This window comes from Triturus cristatus, chromosome 9 (genome assembly GCF_964204655.1).
Source record: "Triturus cristatus chromosome 9, aTriCri1.1, whole genome shotgun sequence".
Classification (NCBI taxonomy): domain Eukaryota; kingdom Metazoa; phylum Chordata; class Amphibia; order Caudata; family Salamandridae; genus Triturus; species Triturus cristatus.
Genome location: NC_140592.1, coordinates 1,011,697,107 through 1,011,721,498, shown reverse-complemented (window position 1 = coordinate 1,011,721,498; position 24,392 = coordinate 1,011,697,107). Strand labels below are relative to the sequence as shown.

Sequence of the window (24,392 nt, the reverse complement as noted above, 5' to 3'; positions counted from 1 at the left end):
GAGCTTATCTACAATCCTCCAAACATTCCACCTTGATATCACAAATTGTCACCAGACCACCAGCACTAGCTTCAACAAGAAGTGCAATATCTATTACTCAAAGGGGCTAAAGAACCAGTCCCACTTCAGTACCAAGGGTCAGGGGTTTATTCCGTTTACTTTCTGATTCCCAACAAGGACGGCTCGTTAAGACCTATTTTAGATCTTGGTGAGTTAAACAATACATACTGTCGGAGCACTTTCACATGGTGACTCTTCAACAAGTTCTTCTCCTTTTACAGCAGGGCGACTTTATGTCTACTCTAGATCTAAAAGACTCCTACTTTCACATTCCAATCCATCCGGCTCATTGCAAATACCTCAGATTTGTGATAACAGGCAAACATTACCAGTTCAAGGTACTTCCATTCGCCGTCACCACGGCCCCAGAGTGTTCACCAAATGTCTCGCAGTAGTAGCCACACATCTCAGAAGACAATGTATACATGTCTTTCCTTACCTAGATGACTGGCTTATCAAAGCAGGCACTTACCAAAACTGTATATTACACACTCCGGCAACAGTACACCTTCTTCATCAGTTTGGTTTCACAATCAATGCACAAAAATCTCACCTGTGCCCTGAACAAGTACAGTCTTATCTGGGAGCTTGCCTCAACACTCTCAAAGCTCTAGCCTCTCCCAATGTAGCCAGGATTCATATTATTCAATCCCCAGCACTGCAATTCCAATCCAATCAAACATCACCAGCCAGAGTTTTCATGCAACTGCTGTGAATGAGGGCATCTTGCATTGTAATCATAACCCTTTAAGGCTCCCCTCTGTCCTCTGCAAGAATGTCTAGTGCATCAGTCACAGGGTCAATTAACTGATTTAGTGCTGATAGATGGTCACACTCATCGCTCCCAGCAGTGGTGGAATCCTCAAAAGTGCGGCCCTTTATACACCTGATTCCACGGACTGTACTGACAGCAGACTCATCTTTAACCGGTTGGGGTGCCCATCTCCAACATTACACAGTACAAGGGCTGTGGTCAGAGAATCACAAATATCTCCACATCAACTACCTAGAACTTCTAGCAGTGTTCCTAGCACTCAAAGCTTTTCACATCACCTTGTAGGCAAAACTGTCCTAGTCCGCACAGCCAACATGACAGCAATGTACTACCTGCAGAAACAAGGAGGGACACACTCTCTCCAGCTGTCGCGCCTTGCACAAAGCATTTGGAATTGGGCAATTCATCACAAAATAGATCTCTTAGCAGAACACCTTCCAGGAGTAAACAATCAAATTGCCGACCTGCTCAGCAGACACAGGCAGCAAGTTCACAAGTGGGAACTTCATCCCAAGTTGTTCTTCCCTACTTTCAACATTGGGGATTTCCACACATAAACCTTTTTGCCACAGTACACAATGCAAAACGCCCAAATTTGGCATCCAGGTTCCCACACCATCTATCCAAAGGCAATGCTCTATTGATGAATTGGTCAGAGATATTTGCCTATTCTTTTCCACCTCTCCCACTAATTCCATCACTAGTTCAGAAGCTCCGACAAACATCTCTCACAATGATCTTAGTAGCTCCTACATGGGCTCGTCAACCATGGTACACCACCCTATTAGAACTGTCAGTGGTGCCACATCAAAAGGTACATCTCACACCCAGTCTCTTCACTCAGAGCCATGGAGAAATCAGACATCCAAATCCCAAAGAACTCAACCTAGCGATTTGGCTCCTAAAGTCATAGTTTGGTTATTTACAACTACCGCCAGACTGTATTAATATTCTTAAGGAAGCTAGAAAACCTACTACTAGAGCAATTTATGCAGCAAAAGGGAAACGGTTTGTTATCTATTATAACAACAATATCAATCCACTTGATGCTTCTGTACAGAACATAGTTTGTTATCTGTTGCATTTACAGCAATCTGGATTGGCTTACACATCCATTCATTTACACCTAGCAGCAGTAGCTGCATACTTGCAGAATAGACAACACTTATCTCTAATCAGATACTAGTGATCAAAGGCTTAAAAAGAAGGATTAAAAAGGGTGATACCACCAAGAGTTCCCCCGGCATCAGCGTGGAACTCAAACATAGTCCTTACAAGGCTAATGGGTCCACCTTTTGAACAAATGTCAGTTACAGTTCCTCTCATGGAAGGTTGCTTTCCTCATAGCAATAACCTCACTAAGGAGAGTTGCTGAGCTTCAGGCATTAACTATACCAGAGCCTTTCTTTCAGCTTCACAAAGATATGGTGGTACTTCGAAACAATTGTAAATTTCTCTCTAAAGTAGTTTCTGCCTTTAATATCAATCAGTTGAGTTACCTGTGTTCTTTCCTTATCCTGTTTCTGTAGCAGAATGAGCTCTACACACACTTGATGTTAGACCTGCTTTACTTATATTATATAGAAAGAACCTAAGACTTTCGAAAAACAAAGCAACTATTTGTTGCTTTTTCTCCACCACACAAAGGCAATCCTATATCTAAGTCAGGTATTGCAAGATGGATTGTAAAATGTATCCAAACATGTTATGCCAAAGCAAAAATAACTTTAATATTGCCCCATAGAGCACATTCCACTCGCAAGTTAGGCGCTACTATGGCCTTCTTAGGGAATATTCCCATAACCAACATCTGTAAGGCAGCAACATGGTCTACACCGCACACATTCACACTATTGTGTAACTGTGTTAGCCAGACAACAGGCAAATGTAGGCCAAGCAGTACTTAAAACACTGTTTCAAACAACTACAACCACTACAGGTTAGCCACCGCTTTGGGAGTATACTGCTATATAGTCTATGCAAGGCATGTGGTCTACAGCTGATATGCCTCAAATGGAAAATGTTACTCACCCAATAAGCATCTGGTCTTGCCATGTAGAGCTGTAGATTCACATGCGCCCATTCGCCTCCCCGGTCTCCTGTGGTTGTAGTAGTTCTCAAATTACATTCATATGCATGGACATCTCTATTCTACACTCACTAACTCCATTCTCACCTTGTGCGGGAAAACAATTTAACAATGGAGTCGATGCCCATGCGCACTATCACTGAAAGGAGGAGTCACTTTACCTTGTGACTGGAAAGACTTCTTCGAAGAAACAACTTGCAAACATCCAGACCCAACACTAGATGGCAGGAGTATGCAAAGCATGTGAATCTACTCATGCCAAGAACAGATGCATACTGGGTAAGTAACATTTTCCATATATTGCAGGCATTCGTGTGACCTAGAACAAGCAGAACTAAAAAATGAGGAAGACAAGAAAACGGAGCACAAGTCAATCACCAAAAAGGAAAAAATTATTTACAACCAACAAACTGACACAGATAGATGCTGACAGTGAGAGCTGTGTTTTATGAAAATTGCATGGGTAACAAAACATGTATAGCTTTCTTGACCAACTTTCTCCAAAAGTATACAAAGACAACTGTAGCGAATATCCCATACTGAGTTATAACGTGTCCTGAACAGAGTTAACACCCTGTAGGAAATCCTTAAGTTTAGCGACACATCTTGGGTGGAAAGCGTTACAACAAACAAATGATGGACGGAATGCTGACAATGCATACATTCTCCCCCAGTCAAGAGATCTGGGTTAAATCCATCGTTCTTGTGCCCACTACACCACCCCAGTTTAGACATGGCCATATGCAAATCAGTCTTGACCCTGTGCCTCATGGGAACAGTCCAGCCCGAACTGCCAAGCCATGTCTTCTCTGGACCGGAATCAAGCATCCTAGGACCGGTTTCTGGCTATCAGCCGTCATCAGCCAGGATAGCTTGACTCCAGTGGCGTAGTGAGCACGAGTCCCACGTCTGGGAATACCCATCCCACTTAGGGCGAAAAGCGTTACAACAAACAAATGATGGACGGAATGCTGACAATGCATACATTCTCCCCCAGTCAAGAGATCTGGGTTAAATCCATCGTTCTGGGTCCCACGTCTGGGATGGGTATTCCCAGACGTGGGACCCGTGCTCACTACGCCACTGGAGTCAAGCTATCCTGGCTGATGACGGCTGATAGCCAGAAACCGGTCCTAGGATGCTTGATTCTGGTCCAGGGAAGACATGGCTTGGCAGTTCGGGCTGGACTGTTCCCATGAGGCACAGGGTCAAGACTGATTTGCATATGGCCATGTCTGAACTGGGGTGGCGTAGTGGGCAAAAGAACGATGGATTTTAACCCAGATCTCTTGACTGGGGGAGAATGTCTGCATTGTCAGCATTCCGTCCATCATTTGTTTGTTGTAACGCTTTTCGCCCTAAGTGGGATGGGTATTCCCAGACGTGGGACCCGTGCTCACTACGCCACTGGAGTCAAGCTATCCTGGCTGATGACGGCTGATAGCCAGAAACCGGTCCTAGGATGCTTGATTCTGGTCCAGGGAAGACATGGCTTGGCAGTTCGGGCTGGACTGTTCCCATGAGGCACAGGGTCAAGACTGATTTGCATATGGCCATGTCTGAACTGGGGTGGCGTAGTGGGCAAAAGAACGATGGATTTAACCCAGATCTCTTGACTGGGGGAGAATGTCTGCATTGTCAGCATTCCGTCCATCATTTGTTTGTTGTAACATCTTGGGTGGGGCTTACCTGATGGACCCCCAAAAACTGCTTAAAATGAGATCTATGGTTAAAAGATTGTCCCACAGCTGAAAGCATAGACTAGATAAGGCTTGGAATGGGGTTGTGAAGCAGAACTCACCAGATTGGTTCGGTACATCGTGTTAAAAAATTCTGTGTTTTAATATATGTTAAGTACTTACCAACAGGTGCGTCAAAAGTGTTATAACCACCACAATAATGAGGGGGATCTCCCTGAACCGAGTAGCTTCTGAATAGAGCACATTTTTTCTGCTGTCTCATAAACAGAAAAATATTTATCTCTGTGGTCTGATGCAAAGTGTGGTTACACAAAATATCAGAACCAAAAATATCGTGGGGGAAAATATTGTGTCAAGAATATTGTAAAGGGTAAGTTTCTATAGGTAAGTTAAGTTATACTATATATAACTCCACATCTACGTACCTTGAAGATATGTATATCTTCAAGGTACGTAGATGTGGAGGTAAGAACAGTAAATCTACACTTAGATATTTGCATTTACCTCCTCGATATTTTGGTCCTCAGTATTTTTGACACAATATTCTGACATTGCAATATTTTGAATTCAGATATTCTGTCAGTGATCTATGTAAAGCTTGCAGGAGAGCAATTTTGCATTCTTAACAAGTTTCAAGCCACTGACATGAAAGTATATGTAGGAATAAATAAGGAAAATATTCCCTTATTTCATAGACTTCCATGCAAACAGTAATGGCTTTTCAAACCAGACATGAAACTGCTACAATGTGATATAGAGGCAAATGCATGAATATTAAATCATATATTTATACATTTATTAGAAGATTATTCAGACCTTTTGAACCGGATTCTAACCAACCAGTTCTAGTGTCTGCATCCATTACCTGGATGAATGCCGAAAGATTGTAATGTAAAATGTCCAGTACACCTCCTCACCCCAGCACCCACTAATTGGAACTAACGGCACAATGTTTTTTACTTTCTGGGGATGTTGCATTATAAGCGCTTTGCAAATAACTGATTTAGACTCCCTGTTAACATTATTCCATATGATGCCCATCCAGTGCAAAGGAATTAACCATCAAGGCTCAAACTAAGCAAAGTCAGGCATAATGAAAATTTTGAGAATGAAAACATTGACAAAGCTACTTTATAGGAAAATGAAATTGAAACTTGACCAACGTACAGTTGGCACAGTTCTGGATTCAGTGTGTGCAGCTAAGTATCTCTTCCTTATAAGCAGCGCAACAAAATGAGATCAGGCACTTAAGCAGTCGTTTAAACAAAAACAAGGATTAAACATCCTTTTTTGCAGCTCAAAGATGAAGTGGATCTGTGAATACATCCTTCACATGGGTCAATAAGAGACCGCCTTTGACCGCTCCTTGCTTGCGACTGTTAGCACCTCGTCATGTGGTCTGTGTATATGCCCAGTACATCCCAAGGTGAAGCTTCAATGCATGATTCAATACAAAGCATCCTTTGTTGTAACTTCCAGAATTTGAGAAAATGAATTTCCCTTTTGGATTGCATTGTGTGCTTAATAGCTTTCAGAAAGGAATGCAAACATTGATGTGCAGAACACATAATACTGTTGTGTGGATGAATGTGCATCTCGCACATTCAGATACATATGGAAACATTTTCAGGAGACAAGGTTATTATGAATCATAATTTTGAAACAAACAGCAATACTATAAAAACCCAAACGTTTAATAACTTGTGAGTGAGTTTAACTGTTTTGATTTGAACGCACCACTTGATAGAGCAATGCTAATAGACAAATTTAGACAAGTTAGCTGCCATGTTTTGAAATAGTTTACAAACCGTATATTGCAGAGACTCATGTGACTTGGAGCAAATCACAATATTCATCCTGATTTTGGGCAGCCAACACCAGGGTGATTAAGATGCGTCATCTGGGAAGATGTGAAGAGAATGGCGGCAAATAGCATATGTGCCAAGATTCCTAATCTCGTTGGGGCACACTTCATCGTTCTAGAAAATGTGGCAATTCTAAATCAATACCTAGATTCTTCTTCCAGAATGATTACTCTGAAATATGCATATTCCAATGGGTATCACATGGGATATTCTGTACTTAACTTAAAGAATTAGTGTATTAAGAGACTGCCAGACCCTGCTACCTAATGTCATGTGCACAAAATGGAGTAGATGTCACAGAACAGTGTTAAAAACTCAGTGTCTACCGGTTGATGTTAAATATCTCCAGTGCTTTTCTGCTGGACCTTATTCTACAACTCAGTATAAACGTTTGGAGAAAGCACTTCTGAGCCATTCCCATTGAACCCTGTCTCTGAAAGTTGCTCCTCCCAATGTGACAGTCCAGTCGTTAAAATGATAATGACAAGAGGTGCTATTTAAGACCAACACTGCAGTCTTTGTGTCTTCTCTGATCAGGATAGCTTTGCATGCTAGATTCTTGCTGCTAATCAATGATAAAAAAGGTTATTTAGCTCTTCAACTGAGAACGTCAGAAATGGGCAGGAGTACTAGGTCCTGTACACAAAAATATACATGAACAGTCTAAAAGTTACACCCGTGCCTCTCCGAGATCACATGGATGCAATCCTGGAGCCAGTATCACAAGTTGCGAAGGTGATATGCTGATGCCTCGGTGGGCTGCTTCTTCATGGGGCCATATCTCAAAATGGGCCGCAGTCAAAACATTTTGGTGACCTTAAATACCTGGTAGTATGTTTAAATATATATGGACTTCTCAGGGAAACCTCCGAGCCCTATATTTGAGAAAATACCACTCATGCTAAAAAAATAGTCTTTCACGGGTGCCTCTCTAAAGGGTTGGGGCTGCTTTTGTGACATGGTTTACTGCTTCCCTGGCAAAGCACCATGCAGCCCTCATAAAGTCACTACAGAGTCTATAGGTCCTGGATAAAGGAAGCCCCAGGGATTTCTGGATATTCTCAAAGCCCACAAGAGAGATTTAACCCCAACTCACTGTAGAGTGAGGAGCATAACAATTACAGGGAAGAGAACTTGTGATGGGGGCTCGTTGGGAAGAAAAGTCAAGGTTTTTCCTTTCCAAAGAAAGGAGTAAGCCCACCAGGCAAGATACAACTCCCTGCCAATTCAGTCAGTGTGCCAGGGACGGACACAAGTCATAAGGAACAAAGTGGCTCTTCTGAGCCCAGAGGAGCTGTGGCAAAAAAAGCCACAGGACGCGGACACCATAGCCAAGGAGTGGCTGTGCAGATGGGAGAAATACACAGTCAGTCATTCACACATCCAGGAAATTGGGGATCCCAAGCATGTGGATACTGTTCTACATACATGCACATTATGTAGACGAGTAGTATTCGGGTGACTACACTTCATTTACCCAGAAGGGCTTAGTAGATCCCTTTACTGGGGGTTTACAGTGAAAAATGTTGTATGCAACTACTCTACATTGTTAGTGCCACCAACCATGGGCTCATTAATTACTTGCTCAAAAGGTTACTCCCTAGAATAATGGAAAGAGGAAAACATTGATACTTGACAAGGCATAGCTTAATTCTGACTTGCTGTCAAAGACCAGCTGATAGGAGAACTTTGAAAACACCGGAAAAGACAAAGTTAAGAGAATAGTGCTCTCCTGACAGGGAGCACTAAATGTTATTCATAGTAAAAGACATTTTTTAAAGTTACATGGTTTAATAATGCCAGTAGCTGGTCAAAACTAAACTGTTTAAACCTAAGAATTAAACTTATTTTTAAAAATATACATTAAACATACTCGGTTGTGATTATTAAGAATATCTATTCCTACTACTGTTGGAAAAAGGAGAACATAATAGGCAAATTGCTGTCCCCTGTTGAGAGGGTCAAAGGAACTGTTGCCACACATTGACCGGTCCTGACTGGTTTTGTTTCAGTTTCACAACTCGGGTAAAGTATTAAAGTAACAAAAAGAGGGTTACTTTATCCTGCCTGTAAGGTCTACCAAAGTCCTCTTTCAACTGATAAATCAAACACAATAAATGTACAAACATTTAAGGACATAACTACTGTGTCCTGCCAAGGCAGATGGTGTGCCTATGTGCCCTGGGCTGGGGAAAACTAGACACTGAAGAGTAGAACAAGCAAGAGATGTGTGAGATGAGAGTCTGAAGAGGAAATGGTAGAAGGGAAGAGGTCCCCCGGGAAGAGTGTTGTGGAAGAGGAGAGTGAGTAAGGCAATCTAAGGGCTGATTGACAAGGAAGACAGATGCCAATGGGGACCTTAGCACATTTTCAAAAGTGGGAAAAGTGGAGGTGTGTGTCACTGGGTAACTGTAGTACATACTAGTGTTAGAAGTGAATAGGTGTGTTGGGGTAAACTGTAGCACATTGGAGAGAGTGGTAAAAGTACGTATCTAGGGTGGCTTTAGTACATCAGAAGCGGTGATAAAAGTGAAGCCGAGAGTCTAGGGAGACTTTACTACTGAGGAAAGCATGAACGAAAGGAAAGGTATGTGAAAGGCATGACTCTTGAACATGGAAAGAGCGTTAGAAGTGAAGGAGAGTGCCTGAGAACAACCAGCATTGATGAAAGAGCAGTAGAAGTCCAGGTGTGTGCTGGGGGGACTAGCATGCCTTAGAGGGTGATAAAAGTCCAGAGCTGTGCTGGGTTTAGCTTTAGTGCATCTCTGAGGGTGGTACAAGTGAAGAGGTGTGTCAGGATAAACTGTAGTATGTTGGTGACAGTGATAGAAGTTAAGAGAGGTGTTGTGGAGACTAGTATGCTGTAGAGAGGTTTAGAAATGAAGAGCTGTATTGGGGTTAGAAGTGGAGAGTAACTTGGTAGATCCAAGGGCTGATGGACAAGGAAGACTGATGCCGATGGGGACCTTAGTACATTGGCAAACATGGGTAAAGTGGAGGAGAGTGTCACAGTTTAGTGTGAGAAGTGAAGGTGTGTTGGGGTAAACTGTAGCACATTGGAGAGAGTGATAGAAGTAAAGGAGGGTGGCTGTAGTATATCAGAAGCGGTGACAGAAGTGAAGCCGAAAGTCTAGGGAAACTTTAGCACTGATGAGCATAAATGAAAGGAAGGAGTGTGATAGACATGACTCTTGTACATTGGAGAGAGCAATAGAAGTGAAGGAGAGTGCATGAGAACAACCTTAGAACTGATGATAGAGCAGTAGAAGTCAAGCCGTGTGCATGCCGTAGACTGTGGTAAAAGTCAAGAGCTGTGCTGGGTTTAGCTTTAGTGCATCTCCGAGGGTGGTACAAGTGAAGAGGAGTGTCAGGGTAAACTGTAGTAAGTTTTGACAGTGATAGAAGTAAAGAGAGGTGGTGTTGTGAATAGTATGCTGTAGAGAGGGATAGAAATGAAGAGCTGTATTGGGTTTCACTTGAACACATTGTGCTGGTGTTAGCTTTTATACATCACTAATAGTGGTACAAGTCAATAGGTGTGTCCGGTTTTAACAGTAGTAGTAATTGGTGATAATGGTAGTAATGAAGAGGTGAGCAGGGTTAACTTTAACACATTGCTGTGAGTGGTGGAAGTGAAGAGCTGTGCAAGAGTTACTTTTAATACAAGTAAAAAGAAGACCGCGAAAAGCGTCAGTGCTAAGGACAATGTTGTAGATCTGAAGAACTGTGCCTAGGCTATCTCTTTGAACTGAGGCATGAGGTGGTACACATGGATGAGTGTGTATATGTAAAGGTTCCAGTCCTGGAGGTCCGAGGTGAAAGCGGAGGGGTCTGTGAAGTGTAGTGAGGAAGACTGGGAGCCTGCAGCACTGTTGAGACTGGGGTGAAATGCTATATTATTTAATTTGGCCTGGAACTCGATAAGAGGTTTCAACCCCCCAGGTATATTTGTGATTGATAAATAATAAATAGATCAATCAATAGCAATAAATTAGTGTATATCTTTGTTCTGATCTGATTGTCTGTTTTGTCTTTGCAGGCGGAAGGCAATGAAGGGCCGTCTTTACTTTGCGGCAAAGGCACAGAATGAGGGGAAAATTATGATAAAGACACACCCATGTGCCCGCATCTTTTGCTGTGACTCTTGCGGCTTTCAGCAGGTATTGAAGAGGAAGAGTTTGTGTGTGTTAGTGTTAACCCTCTTGAATTGCGATTTCCTAGAAGCAACTTGAAAGGGATCTTGAGGTCTAAAATACATCTAAAGCCCATCAAATCCCAATTTCTGTAGTCACAAGTTTAGGGTTATGCTCTTGCTGTAATTTACCTCCAACGGCAGCATGTTTTGTCAATGTTCCTTGCATCTATCCAAGCAGAACGGGTAGCCGCTTCTCCGTTCACAAATTATGACTAGCCACAACACTTGCTCATCACTCACTGACATTCAATGACACAACTATCTCATTGTACATGTTAAAATTAATTCTCTTGTTAGCTACCACATTCCCAAGAAGAAACAATCAAGAAATATAATACTTCTTCCCTCTCTGATCCACCCACTGGTCTACTTCTCCAGATTCCATCTACCTTGTCAAACTTGTCAAAATATTCCAAAACCACCTGGGCCTCCTGCTTCTGAAAAACTCTGATGTTTGTGTGCACCTGCAAAACTTCCTTAACGTCAACGTCTTAGCCACCACCACCTCCTTTGTCAGCACAGTGATTGTCTCCACTCCACCTTGTCCCTCAGGAAACGTGGTCCATCTTATCCAAATCCACTCTCAAATTCAGTTGTGTTTCTGTCCTAGCCATCTTCTTTGCCTCTGATGGCAACCATAACCTCTATATCAGTTTTTGAAACTTCTCCAATGCATTCCAGAATCCACACCAACTCTTGCATGCTGCAAAACAGAAAATGTTCACAAGTCTTCTCCTCCACATCTAACCCTATAAAATAAACTGCTGCAGGAAAGAGTTCAGCTTCTCCAGTAACAAGTAAGATATAGAACGTCTCTTTGGCACACCATTGACCACAACAGAAACCCCTCAAATTTCATGCGTAACAAACAAGAGCTAACCGTGTGCTCCTTTTCTAACGGAAAATCTGCTTTCATATTGCACTTTAATATCTGTCATCTTCCTGGGTAAAATCATTTGCAAACTGCCTGTCATGGGTCAACAACAGAAACTCCTCTTCTGCTACCTTAGACACTATGTCCATGGGGAAGACACAACTAAGTTGTCCAGTGGCAAATAGTAACATGGGTCATCCACCCTTCTACTTCATATATCTTCCTCAGTTTTCCCATCCACCTGCAGCTTGGCAAGCACTGATTCAAATTTTCCACCGTATGCCTTGCTGTAGGCCCAGGTTCCTGAACCAAAGCCTCTGGTTAAACCCCCTACCCAAAATACCTGAAGCTTCCCTAACTCAGTAAGAAGCTAACCATATTCCAATACCCCTCCTTAAATGGTCTGAGTGTCCTTATCCATATTTCCACTGTACCTGGGTGTTTTGTGCCACACTTGGTCCACTTGCACCACATTAGGTAAAATTACGTAGGCCCCTGCTAGAGAAGCTCCTTAAAACCACCAACATTCCTTACCTGGGTGAAATGAGAATCATCCCACCTCAAATCAGCTAAGTTACCCCAGAAAGGTCTAAAATTGTGCAGGAGGCTACTGACGGCATGGTTTATGGGTGGCCACTTCAGTGGTGCCATTTCATTTGGAACCAAAGGTCCTTAACTTGTCCTCCATGCTGAATTTACGCATCCTTCCAATTCTCATGTGGAATTCCTTCTCACACATGGCCCATGCCATACCACCAAAGTTAGCCTGAGCTAACCAGATCACATCCATGCATCTATACGTGCCACACGGTTCTTAGTGTTCAAAATAAACACTAGAATATATAACGACTGCTGATTACCCGTTCTCAATGGTGACTGAAACCCACTGCATCCTCAACCACCCCTTCTAACCCACTTTTGCCCTTGCTTCTATCAATAGCAACTTAAACACATAAATAAAATCACCTTTTCAGAAGTTATCCTTTGTGTCCCAATGGTTTTGTTGTTATCCCAAAATATGGCATTTTCTTAATCTTTCCCAATTCCCCCGTACCCTTTGCTTCAAGAAACTCCTCTGTCTATTTTTTGCTATCCCATGCGTTCACTTACTTTCATTTCACTGTCCCTTTGTCTTTATCTTCAACACTTGCTCTTTAGAATGCCTCAATTCCAGTCCTAATCCATTGACCTGGTGGCCTCATGCTTGTCCCCCAAGTACCAACACGTCATCCACACTTCCAGTCCCCCCCCCAACTTCTTGTGTACTTACTAACTTTATATCTTCTTCTCTGAGTACTGATCAACTGCCATTTCCTCTGTCAGTTCAGCCTATTTTATAGACAACCAGTACTTTATTTTTTCTTTTTCCTTCTCGTCCCTGTGTGTTCTTGCTCCCTATGATGCCCCACAAAAGACCAAAAATCCTTGTTTTGTAAGTCACCTGCCCTTAGGATCCGGAGTCATTTTGCCATTGTTTTGATACTCATATTGTCTTCTCGCCATACCATCTTAACTTCTCCTACCTCAAGAACTTCTTCAATCTTGTCTTCATAATACAGTTTACCATCTGATTCATCATCCAACCTGTCCACATTGATTTGTCCGTGTCATCCCTGTGTGTTAACCCAGTTAAATTGTTTCCTGGAACTTTTTCATCCTGTGCTCTTCTTCTCATGATAGTCAGGTGGCCCATACTGAACCCAGTTCTATTTTCATACCGGTCCCTATGAGTCTTACATGACTTTGAGTGACTGGAACACCTATCTGACCTTACCTGTTGGTGTCTTGCCTATTTTTCTTCTGGTCGCCTAACCATGCAGGCTGCCATACGCAGTTTTCTGGACAGCCCATCCATCTCTTCCACCTCCTGCTTTTCCCATACCCTATCCACGCTACACCTAGCCACGCTACACCCACGTGCCCAGCCGCATACTCCACCTGTTTTTTTTTCTCTTCCCCACGCATTCCACCAGAGTTCTCTAGTGTAGCCATGAACAAGCTAACACTCTTGCTGCCACACTTCCTCTCAACGTATTCACTTGTCTAGGCCAAACACCTATGCAGGCCTCCTCCTGTACCATAGGCGCGAGCAGCTGTTCCTGCCTCACCTTACACACCACTCTTAAAGGCCCCACTGTTACCCTAGCATTACCTCTGCCTTAGTCACCCACACAATCAATCAATCAATCAGGATTTGTTTAGCACCACTTGTTACCCATGAGGATATCCAGGCGCTGTGGCAAGGGGTGCTGCTGCTGTGGGTTGTCAGTTGAACAGTCTGGATTTTAGGCCATTTTTCAATTTCTACAGTGTGGGGGCTGTCTGAAGGAGGAGGCTGTCCTAGGTCTTTGCGGCCAGGTAGGAGAAGGCAAGGCCGCCTCTCCTGCTTATGTGGATGAGGGCATGTGGGCTAGGGAGAGAGAGGCGGAGAACAGTTGTCTCATGGGTTGCTAGAAATTCACCCTGTGGTTAAGGTAGGCAGGTCCTTTGCCGTCCAGGGCCTTGTATGCGTAGGTTAGCAATTTGAACTGGCACGGTTTGCTGATGGGGACCCAGTGTAGTGGTTTGAGGTGAGGGGTGATGTGGGCTCTTCACAGTAGCTCAAGGGCGAGCCTGGCTGATGTGTTCTGAATGAGCTGAAGTATATTTAGCAGTTGTGAGGTGAATTATAGGGAATTGCCGTAGTCCAGGCGGCTGGTGATGAAGGCCTGAGTGACGATGCGTCTGGTGCTGATGGGCAGCCACTTGAAGATTTTCTGAAGAGTGAGGCAGCAGGATGACGACACAGCATTTATCTGCTTCTTCATTATGAGCTTGCTCTTGAGTATGATGCCTAGGTTCCTTGCATGCTTTGTGAGTGTGGGGCCAAGTTCAGCTGGCCCCAGGAGTCGTCCCATGGGGATCTGTAGCTCCTGACGATGAGTAACTCCATTTTGTCAGTGTTGAGTTTGAGGCACTTGTTGTGCATTCAGCTGCGACACTGGCCATGTAACTGTGGAAGTTTGTTTTGGTGTTTGTGGGGTCTGAGGATAAGAAGAGGATGAGCTGGGTGTCGTCAGCGTATGATATGATGTTCATACCATAGAATCTGACCATGGTGGCCATATTCATGTTGAACAGGGTTTGGGCTCAGTGAGGTCCCTTGAGTAATGCCACAGATGATGTTCTTTGGGCCCGAGGTGTAGGGTGGAAGGCAGACACTCGGGCTTTTCCGGTTAGGAAGGATGCAATTGATTGGAGGACTTTTTGCTTGGATCCCCATTGGGTGGAGTCCATGTAGGAGGGTGTAGCAGGACATGCTGTTGAAGGTTGCAGAGAGGTTGAAGAGGATCAGGGCTTCAGTTTCTCCCTTATTTGGGAGAGACCTGATGTCTTCAGTGGCTGGGATTAGGGCAGTTTCTGTGCTGTGATTTGAGTGGAACCCAGATTGGGATGGGTCTAGCAGGTTGCTGTTCTTTAGGTGGTTGGTCAATTGGTAGTTTATTGCATTCTGCAGAACTTGAGTAGGGAAACGGAGCAGGCAGATGGGCCGGTAGTTATTGAATTCTTTCAGGTCTACGGTGAGGTTTTTGAGGAGAGGTTTGACCTCTGTGTGTTTCCATCCCTCTGGGAAGGAGGCAGATTGACGGATTAGATGAGGAGTGTGGTGAGTTCCTTGCTGATGATGCTGTTCCCCAGGTTGAACATGTGGTGGGGGCAGGTGTCTCTGGGTGCTTCTGACTGGATGGAGCTCATGATGGTGGCGGTGGTCTGCATGGAGAGCAGGTCCCACGTAGTTGTTTTTGCGTTTGTGTTGGAGTTTGTGAGGTTGAGGAGCCTGTTGAAATTGGTGACGAGTGGTTGAGGGTTCAAGTGTTCATAGATAGTGGCTATTCTGCTGTAGAAGAAGTCTGCAAGGGTGTTGCAGAGTTCCTAAGTGAGGGTGACTATGTTCTCGGTTGCTGCAGGGTTGGAGAACTCTTTGATGCTGAAGAGTTCCTTGCTCTGGTTGGAGCTGGCTTTGAGGCAAGTGGTCAGGGTATTTTTGTTGGCTTTTTTCAGGTGTTAGTGGTATTCGTTGAGAGTGAGTTTGAAGTTGGCTCAGCCGTTGAGCGCTTTGCTGTTGTGCCAGACACTTTACAATTGAGTTTGGTAAATTTAAGTTCTGGGGTTAACCAGCTGGAGTGTTTGGAGGGTCTGCCTGGTTTGGCGGGTTTGAGGGGTGCGACTATGTCAGTGCATTTGGTGATCCATGTGTTAAAGTTTTTGACTGCCACCTCGAGGTTGGAGGTGGTGTCTAGGGGGAAGCACTGAAGGTGTTCGTTCAGTGGTTTTCAGTTACTTTGCTCCAGCTCCTGTGAGGGGTTCTGGGCTGATTGGTGGGGATATTGATGGTGGTTGTGATGTAGAAGTGGATTTTCGCATGGTCGGACCAGGTGATTTCAAAGGTGTGCCTGAACCTGAATCTGTCACTGGCTGAAAATTTGGGGTCCAGTGTATGCCCAGTGATGTGAGTTGAGTCAGCGACTAGTTGTGAGAGGCCGAGGATTTCCATGTTCTCGAGTAGGTTGGTTGTGCTGGCGTTGTTGGGGTCATCGAGGTGAAAGTTGAGGTCCCCCAGGAAGATGAAGTCTGGGATGGCCTCGCAGAAAGCGGGACATAGTCTTTGGGGAGTTCTGTAGGCTAGTGTGCCTCTGACATTTGTTTTGCCATCTGTGTTGTTTTGAAAGTAGAGGTGTTCTATGATAGGGGTAGTGCTGTTGATAGTGGCTGTTCAGTTGAGGGATTCTTTGTGGATAATGGCTATTTCACCACTGTTTGTTGATGCAGTCCCAGTAAATCATCTTGTATCCATTTTGTGGGGTGATGGTGATGTCAGGGGCTGATGCCGTGTTGAGGCAAGTTTCGGTGAGGAAGATGATGTCTGGTGTGAGGGAGGTAATGGTGTCCCAGATCTCGATGGTGTTTTTGTGGGGCGATCGGGTGTTGTTCAGCAGGCAGTGGAGTTTACTTGTATTGGTGGCGGTGGGCAGGGGCTTTGGAATGGGGGGCTCTGTTACAGTGGAAGGAACAGTGATGGCAAGAGAAAGGTCCTGCTGTTGATCGTGGAGCTGCGCGGTTGTAGTAGATGTTGCATGGTCCGGAGTTGAGGGCTAGAAGCTCAGCGCTGGTGTAGCTGCGAGTAGGTGGGGGGCAGGAGTCCCATCGCTAGACGTGGTACAGACCGGCTTGGCTTTGGTGTGCCGGTTGCGCTGTCGCGGTCTCCATTAAGTAGGTTCCCAGGTGGGGCGCTAGGTGGGGTCAGTGGTAGGGAGAGGGTTTCAAGCTGGAAAGAAGCGATCGGAGGAGCACAAGTCAGAATGCAGAGGTTAAGAGGAGAAAGTGGGATAAAACAAAATTAAGGGTGAAGGAGCCTAGAAAGAAAACCAGGTTAAGAATGGTACAAAATGAATTAAAGGGAAAAATAAACCTGAGAAGAAAACAAGGTTAAGAGGAGAGAATGAGGAAAACTAATTAAGGAGGAAAAGAGCCTGGAAAGAAAACGAGGTTAAGAGGGAAACACGGGAGAAAAATGAATTAAGGGGGAAAAGGAGCCTGGAAAGAAAACAAGTTTACGAGGAGAAAATGTGAGAAAAATGAATTAAGGGAGAAAAGAGCCTGGAAAGAAAACAAAATGCTAACAATGTAGGCCACACGCCTACACCACCTTGGCTGCACTCATCTTCTGCAATACCTACTAAAATAAAAGCAGACAAAAACAGAAATAGCCTACAAGTGGAAAGGGTAAAAGCAAAAGAGTACTGCACACCAGTCATTGACAAGCCTCACACTCCACCCATACTACTTCTCTGCCATCATCACATCAATCAGGCATGGACTTCATTTCACCAAAATGCCAAGGGTATTCTAAGTGACATCACACGCACCCTTTGACCTTAAAAACATCACCGGTAGTTGCATCAAATAAACTTTGACCCTGAATTTTCCCAGGAGGTCATGGCGCAAGATCTTAACCCTGATAACATTAAAATAAGTGACATCGCTGAGGTTCCATAATTGCACTGTTAATATAATACAACTCAAACACATTTCTGTTCCAGGTATCACCAAATTTAAGGTGCTGACATCATATTATGAAAGTTTCTGGGCTTAAAATTGATCCAGAATTGTAGCATATAAGTGAAACAAATGAGGCAGACTTCTTCTACGAAGGTTCAGCGGACCCAGCCTGGAGAACACATTTAAAAAAATTGTGTTGAGCAGTACATTTTAAATTTGTTAAAAAGCCAATAGGCTCTGAATGGACACTCATAAAATATTCAACTACTATTATAATGTATTAAGCCAATAAAACATGACACTCCCCAGAAGTGGACCCCATTTTTCAAAATGTTCTATGCATGCCCCCTTAAACCAAAAACAAACATCATTGTTACCAGGGACAGCATTTTGTCATGGATACCCTGTTAGGTTAAAAATTACATAAAATGTACTAGAGGTGATGCCATCCATATGCAATGGGCGACCCTTGTGTTAAAAATGACCTCTGTGTTTCAAGGACAGCATTTTCTTATTGTTTCCCCCCTCTAATGGGCCACAATTGACTTCCCTCATTTTAATAATTACCTCCAATGTCCTTGTGCCAGCATTTTGTCACTTGAAACCAGGTAGTGTTAGCAGCCATCTTGTGACTCAGTTGAACTGAGTCACAAGAAAAAATGTTTAAAAAAAGAAAAGGGGGCAGGGTGAAAACACCCAGACCCCCTAGGCCACTGGGGGGCATAAGTTATAGTTAGCTCAGGTAACTATAACTGCTGAATTTCAAATGGTTTTGTACAAGTGAAATCTGACCCTAACTATAACCTTTGGTTTTTCAGTGAAAATATAGTAAATGTGTGTGTATATATATATATGTATATATATATATATGTGTATATGTATATATGTGTGTATATATATATATATATATATATATATATTATACTGAAAAAAGCACTCGTAATCAGTGGATGATGTCATCAGTGATGTCATTTGAGAGGTCATCAGTAATGTCATTTGAGATGACCTGAGTGATGTCACTAATCATGTCATGAGTGATGTAATATGTGAGGAAATAAGCAGTGCATTGCCGAGTCGTAAATTATAGTTAGCTCAGCTAACTATAACTGCTGAATTTCTATGCTTTTGTATGAGTGACATGTCAACCTACCTAACGTCCCTCTGACCTCTGTTTTTTTCAGTATGTGTTTGTATGTATATATATATATATATTACCTACTGGCGGTCGCCAGTAGGTAGTTATAGTTAGGACCCTGTTTCCATAGGAAATCTGCAACATTCTATTTGGAATAACTTTGGCGCCAGTTGACGAATCCTCGCGAAATTTTCAAAATAGGTGGGGCGCTCCGCTCCGCTCCTACCCTGAAAGTCTCGGGGGGATTCGTCAAGCGGGGGCTGAGAAAAAAGGGGGGTCCCAAAACGCGTTTTTCCCATGCATTTTTCCATAGGACCTTTAGACACAGCTACAGCCCGAACGGCTGAACAGAGTTACTTGAAATTTGGCAGAGAGGTAGTCCTCAGGTCAAGGAAGTGCCTTTTGTAGGTCTGGTGTAAATCTGTTCAGTAGTTCCTGAGAAAATAGCATTTAAATCAATATATATATCTGTGGCAGCTTACGGTGCGCTTACCGTGCGCTTACGGTAAGCTTACCGTACGCGTACGGTGACGTGCGCGAGCGCGATTCTGATTGGATGTTAGATCTTAGTAAACATTCGAATCGGTCGAAACCAGGAAGCAGCGGCCGCCATTTTCTCTCTCGCACTCTGAGTGGGGATTAAAAAACAAAGGACCAAAACATGTAAAGGGGCTGTTTAGACAGCTCCTAAGCACCTAGCCATGTTGGGGGAGTCCCCAAAGATCCCCCAAGGCCAAAAACGGAATTTTAATTTTTTCGATAATTTCGCCGATTACGCTTACCGTACGTGTACGGTAAAAAAAAATTTTTTTTAAAAATTATCCATACTCTCCCCACCCCATGTGCAAATGGTGCCCGAAGGGCACCATTTGTGCATGGCATATCACAGATGTGAAAAATTAAAATATTACCTTTCACAACGAAGCGCATCATATGTCCTCCATGTGCGCACGGTGCGCGAAGCGCATCGTGCGTACATGGCCCATCTAGCGTAACGTGGGCACGCGGTGCGCGTAGCGCACCGCGTGCCCACCGTGCGTGCACGGCACTAACTGCGTAAAGTGGGCGCGCGGTGCGCGAAGCGCACCGCGTGCTCACTGTGCGCGCACGGAACGAACTGCGTTAAGTGGGCGCGCACGCCACGAATGGCGTAAAGTAACTTAGCATTTAAAAAACCGTACAAATTCACTGAAAAAACCATAGGTTTCACACACGTTATAGTTAGGAATTAGCATTTAAAAAACCTTGCAAATTCACTGAAAAAACCAGAGGTTTCACACATGTTATAGTTAGCGGAAATTTTACTGATAAAAAACCAATGAAATTCCCCCGTTATAGTTAGTGCAGGCAACTATAACTCACGCGACCGCAATCTTCTGCTGATGACATATGTGTCTTTATGAAAAAAAAATATTTGTAATATATGTATAGCTAAAAATTTATGGAAGAAGACATGGGCAAATAAGTGTCTAAATACAGTATTAGCATCAGCAGATGATTGCGGTCGCGTGAGTTATAGTTGCCTGCACTAACTATAACGGGGGAATTTCATTGGTTTTTTTATCAGTAAAATTTCCGCTAACTATAACATGTGTGAAACCTCTGGTTTTTTCAGTGAATATATATATATATATATATATATATATATATTCATATTCACTGGAAAAAAAACATAGGTTTCAGGCCTGATATAGTTAGGAATTAGCATTTAAAAAACCTTAGAAATTCACTGAAAAAACAATAGGTTTTAGGGGTGTTAGAGTTAGCTGGACATTTCACTCGAACAAAACCATTGAAATTCCTCCGATATAGTTAGTTGTACTAACTACATCTCGCGCGCCCGCAATCCACTGCTGATGATGTCACATATTACATCATTCATGACATGGTCAGTGACATCACTGATGACATCTCAAATGACATTTGAGCTCAATGTGAATTTCTAGTCAAATGCAATTAGTTACTTTATGGATTACTTTTCTAACCACAGGACTGGATCCTAGATTCAGTCCTTGGACATCTCCTGTAAACAGTTGAGTAAAAGCGTTTTAGTTACAGTAGTTATTTTTAAGGAATATTATTGTATTTTAAAAGTTGACACAAACATTTTTTCACATAGAATCACCAATGTTACCCTATGGCAGAAAATTCACTTAGCAGGTAAGTAGTGTTATCGTTACTTTTTCTTACTCAGTGGTGGATCCTGGATCCAGCACTGGCCAATCTCATGTAAACAGTTGAAAGAATGTGTTTAAGTCATACAGACAATTTTTTAGGAATATTTCTAGTTTGTGAAAATAGACACAAACTTTTCTGCTGAAAACCACACAATGGATTCCTATGGAAAGAAATACAAGTTACTGGTAAGTACCCTTAGAATTACTTTTCAGGGTCAGTGCTGGTCTAAAAGATGCAGCACTGGGTTCTCTCCTGATAACAGGTGAGTAAATCGGAATTCGTAGTTCGGCTGATTTTAGAGGAATATTTGTACTTTTCAGAAATGGACACAAACTTTTCTGCTGAAAACCACACAATGGATTCCTATGGAAGGAAACACAAGTTACTGGTAAGTACGCTTAGAATTACTTTTCAGGGTCAGTGCTGGTCTTAAAGATGCAGCCCTGGGTTCTCTCCTGATAAGAGGTGAGTAAATCAGAATTCGTAGTTCGGCTTTATTTAGAGGAATATTTGTACGTTTCAAAAATGGACACTTAAAAACTTTTCTGGTGAAAACCACCCAATGGATTCCTATGGAAGGAAATACAAGTTACTGGTAAGTACGCTTACAATTACTTTTCAGGGTCAGTGCTGGGCTAAAAGATGCAGCACTGGGTTCTCTCCTGATAACAGGTGAGTAAATCTGAATTCGTAGTGCGGCTGATTTTAGAGGAATATTTGTACAATGGTGAAGGAAGGGTGCGGGGCCTGAGGTGACGTGTGCAAACACACCCTGTGGCGCGTTTTAAGTTGAGGAATTAATTCCTCTTCAATCCTGCGGTCCCCTGGGAGCCAACTAGCCCACCAGGTACCTCCAGTATGCGTCAGGGAGCTGCGTTGCAGAGAGGTGTTCTAGACCACGCCCCTTTTTACAACGCAGCTCCGTGGCGCTTACTGGAGGTACCTGGTGGGCTAGTTGGCCCCTAGGGGACCTCTAGATTGAAGAGGAATTAATTCCCCAACTTAAAACGCGCCACAGGGCGTGCTTGCACACTTATCACCTTAGGCCCCGCCCCCTACCTTCACCACTGTGCAAACGCGCCCCGTGGCATGTTTTAAGTTGGGGGATTAAGTCCCCTTGAATCCTGAGGTCCCCTGGCGGCCAACTAGCCCACCAGGTACCTCCAGTTTGCGCCAGGGAGCTGCATTGCAGAGCGGTGTAAAAAGGGGCGTGGCCTCATTACACCCCCTGGCGCATACTGGAGGTTCCTGGTGGGCTAGTTGGCCCCCAGGGACCCCCAGTATTCAAGGGGCATTAGTTCCCCCTCTGCAAACACACCAGGGGGCGCCTTTGCAGAGTGGTGTAAGGAGGGGGCGTGGCCTCCGGTCCGATCCCATCGTGTTTTTTTTTTGTTTTTTTTTTAGAAGGGGGGCTGTGTAGCCCCCCTTCTTTTTTTAATTTATTGGCCCTGGGGACCCCATCCCCCAGGGCCTGCCCCCAATTTGTTTTTTTTTTTAAATCAGGAAGGGGGCCGCGTGGCCCCCCTCCCGAGGCCATAATTTGTCCCGGGGACCCCATCCCCCGGGGCATGGCCCTTTTTAAAAAACTTATTTTAAAATATTTTTATGGAGGGGGGCTGCGTAGCCCCCTCCTCTGGCCACTTTAAGGCCCCGGGACCCCATTCCCTGGGGCCGGCCATTGATTTATTTTTATTTTTTTTAATGGTGGAGGGGGGCCGCGCGGCCCCCCTCCCAGGCCACTTATGGCCCCGGGGAACCCATCCCCCGGGGCCTGGCCTCTCATTGGGGGCCGTGGGGGGGTCCCCAATCCCCCCACGGTCCCAGCCGGCTCCCCGCGTCCTGCGGGAGACGGCATTGCTTTTCCACATAGGGAGCAGCTAACATGCTGCTCCCCATGTGGAAAAGAAATCAGCTTTGCTTCGTTGAAGCGAGAGCAGGTTTCCCTGCTCTCGATTCAATGAAGCAAAGCAGTTTGCAATGACAATGCCGCGAGGCGCCCGCCCTGTAATTGCAAACTACAGTGTCCCGGGGGTGGGCACCCCGGGACACTGCAGGAGCCGGCCCTGGGGGGGTGGTGGTCCCCAGGACCTATACAAGGCTCCAGGAGTGGGGCCGCGTGGCCCCCCTCCCACATTTACAAGTTGCCCCGGGGGGGTGGCGGGCCTGAAAGCCCCCCCCACACCAAATTATTTCAAGCCCCGGGGGTGGCGGTCCCCGGGGCTGGGGGGGCTGAGAGCCCCCCCACCCATTTTCAAGAAGCCCCAGGGGCTGGTGGTCCCCGGGTTGCAGGGGGGCCGTGAGCCCCCCCCCCCGCATATACTATGTTCGAGCCCCGGGGGGTGGCAGTTCCCGGGGCAGTGTGGGGGGGGATTGGGACCCCACAACACTTTCTTTTTTTTTTTATTATGCCCCCGGGATTTGGCCAAATTAGTATATTCAGCATCCTCCAGTTTAAAAAAAAAAAAAGTGTTTCTACCGTGCCCCCTTGTCGCGTTTTGCGTCGTTTTTTTTTGGCTTTCTAGTGCCTCGGTTCTACTGAGGCACAAGATGGCTGCCAACACTTCCTGATTCAGAGTGTTGGCAGCCAATTAAAATTCAGATCTTGATCGGGAGGGTGCGAGGCCATAGATATATATATGTACATTTAACTCTAATTTTCTCAGGAACTACTGAACGGATTTACACCATTTAAGCAAAAGGCACGAGTCTGAACTGAGGACTACCTCTTTGCCAAATTTGGTGTAATTCCGTTCTGCAGTTCGGGCTGTAGCTGCGGCTAAAGGTCCTATGGGAAAATGCATGGGGAAAATGTGTTTTGGGACCCCCCTTTTTTCTCGGCCCCCGCTTGTCGAATCACCGTGAAACTTTCAGGATAGGAGCGGACCGGAGCTGGCCAAAAGTTTGGAAAATTTCGCAAAGATTCGTCAATCGGTGCCAAAGTTATTCCAAATAGAATGTTGTGGATTTCCAATGGAAAATAGGTCCTAACTATATCTACCTACTGGCGAGCGCCAGTAGGATATATATATATATATATATATATATATATATATATATATATATATACAAATGTACTGAACAGAAAAATGTTTATAGGGACGCTATAGTTAAGCTGACATTTCACTCATACAAAACCAACAAGCATTTACAATGCAATGGTCTCGGCATTGTTAAAGTTAGAGCTATTGCCATTGCTCATGACATTATTTTTGTTTGTTTTTGTTTTTAAAACATTTAAAGAAATGGCATTGTTATTTACAATGTCAATCCCATTCAGCTGACTAGATGCCAACGCGTCACCCTGTTGCGCACAATGATGTGTATGAAACCGGCCGTTGGTGCTGCTATATCCCAATATCCCAACATGCTTCCTGTTGTCAGATATCCTTGCCTGCTTCCCATTCCTCATCACTTTTGTCACCGAATATGGGGGGGCGGGGTCACTTGACAGACATGACTAAGAGACATGGCCTCACCAGCAA

The 24,392-nt window shown here is 44.3% G+C and overlaps 1 protein-coding gene across 2 annotated transcripts in view; it reads left to right on the top strand.

The window, feature by feature from the left end:
• Positions 1-24,392, top strand: part of TMEM63C (transmembrane protein 63C) — a 537,448-nt gene that overhangs the window by 360,350 nt on the left and 152,706 nt on the right. For both annotated transcript variants that reach the window (XM_085626682.1, XM_085626681.1), the window contains one exon: positions 10,529-10,649. In XM_085626682.1, coding sequence (XP_085482808.1) covers positions 10,529-10,649 — 121 coding nt within the window. The remainder of the gene's footprint in view (positions 1-10,528; positions 10,650-24,392) is intronic.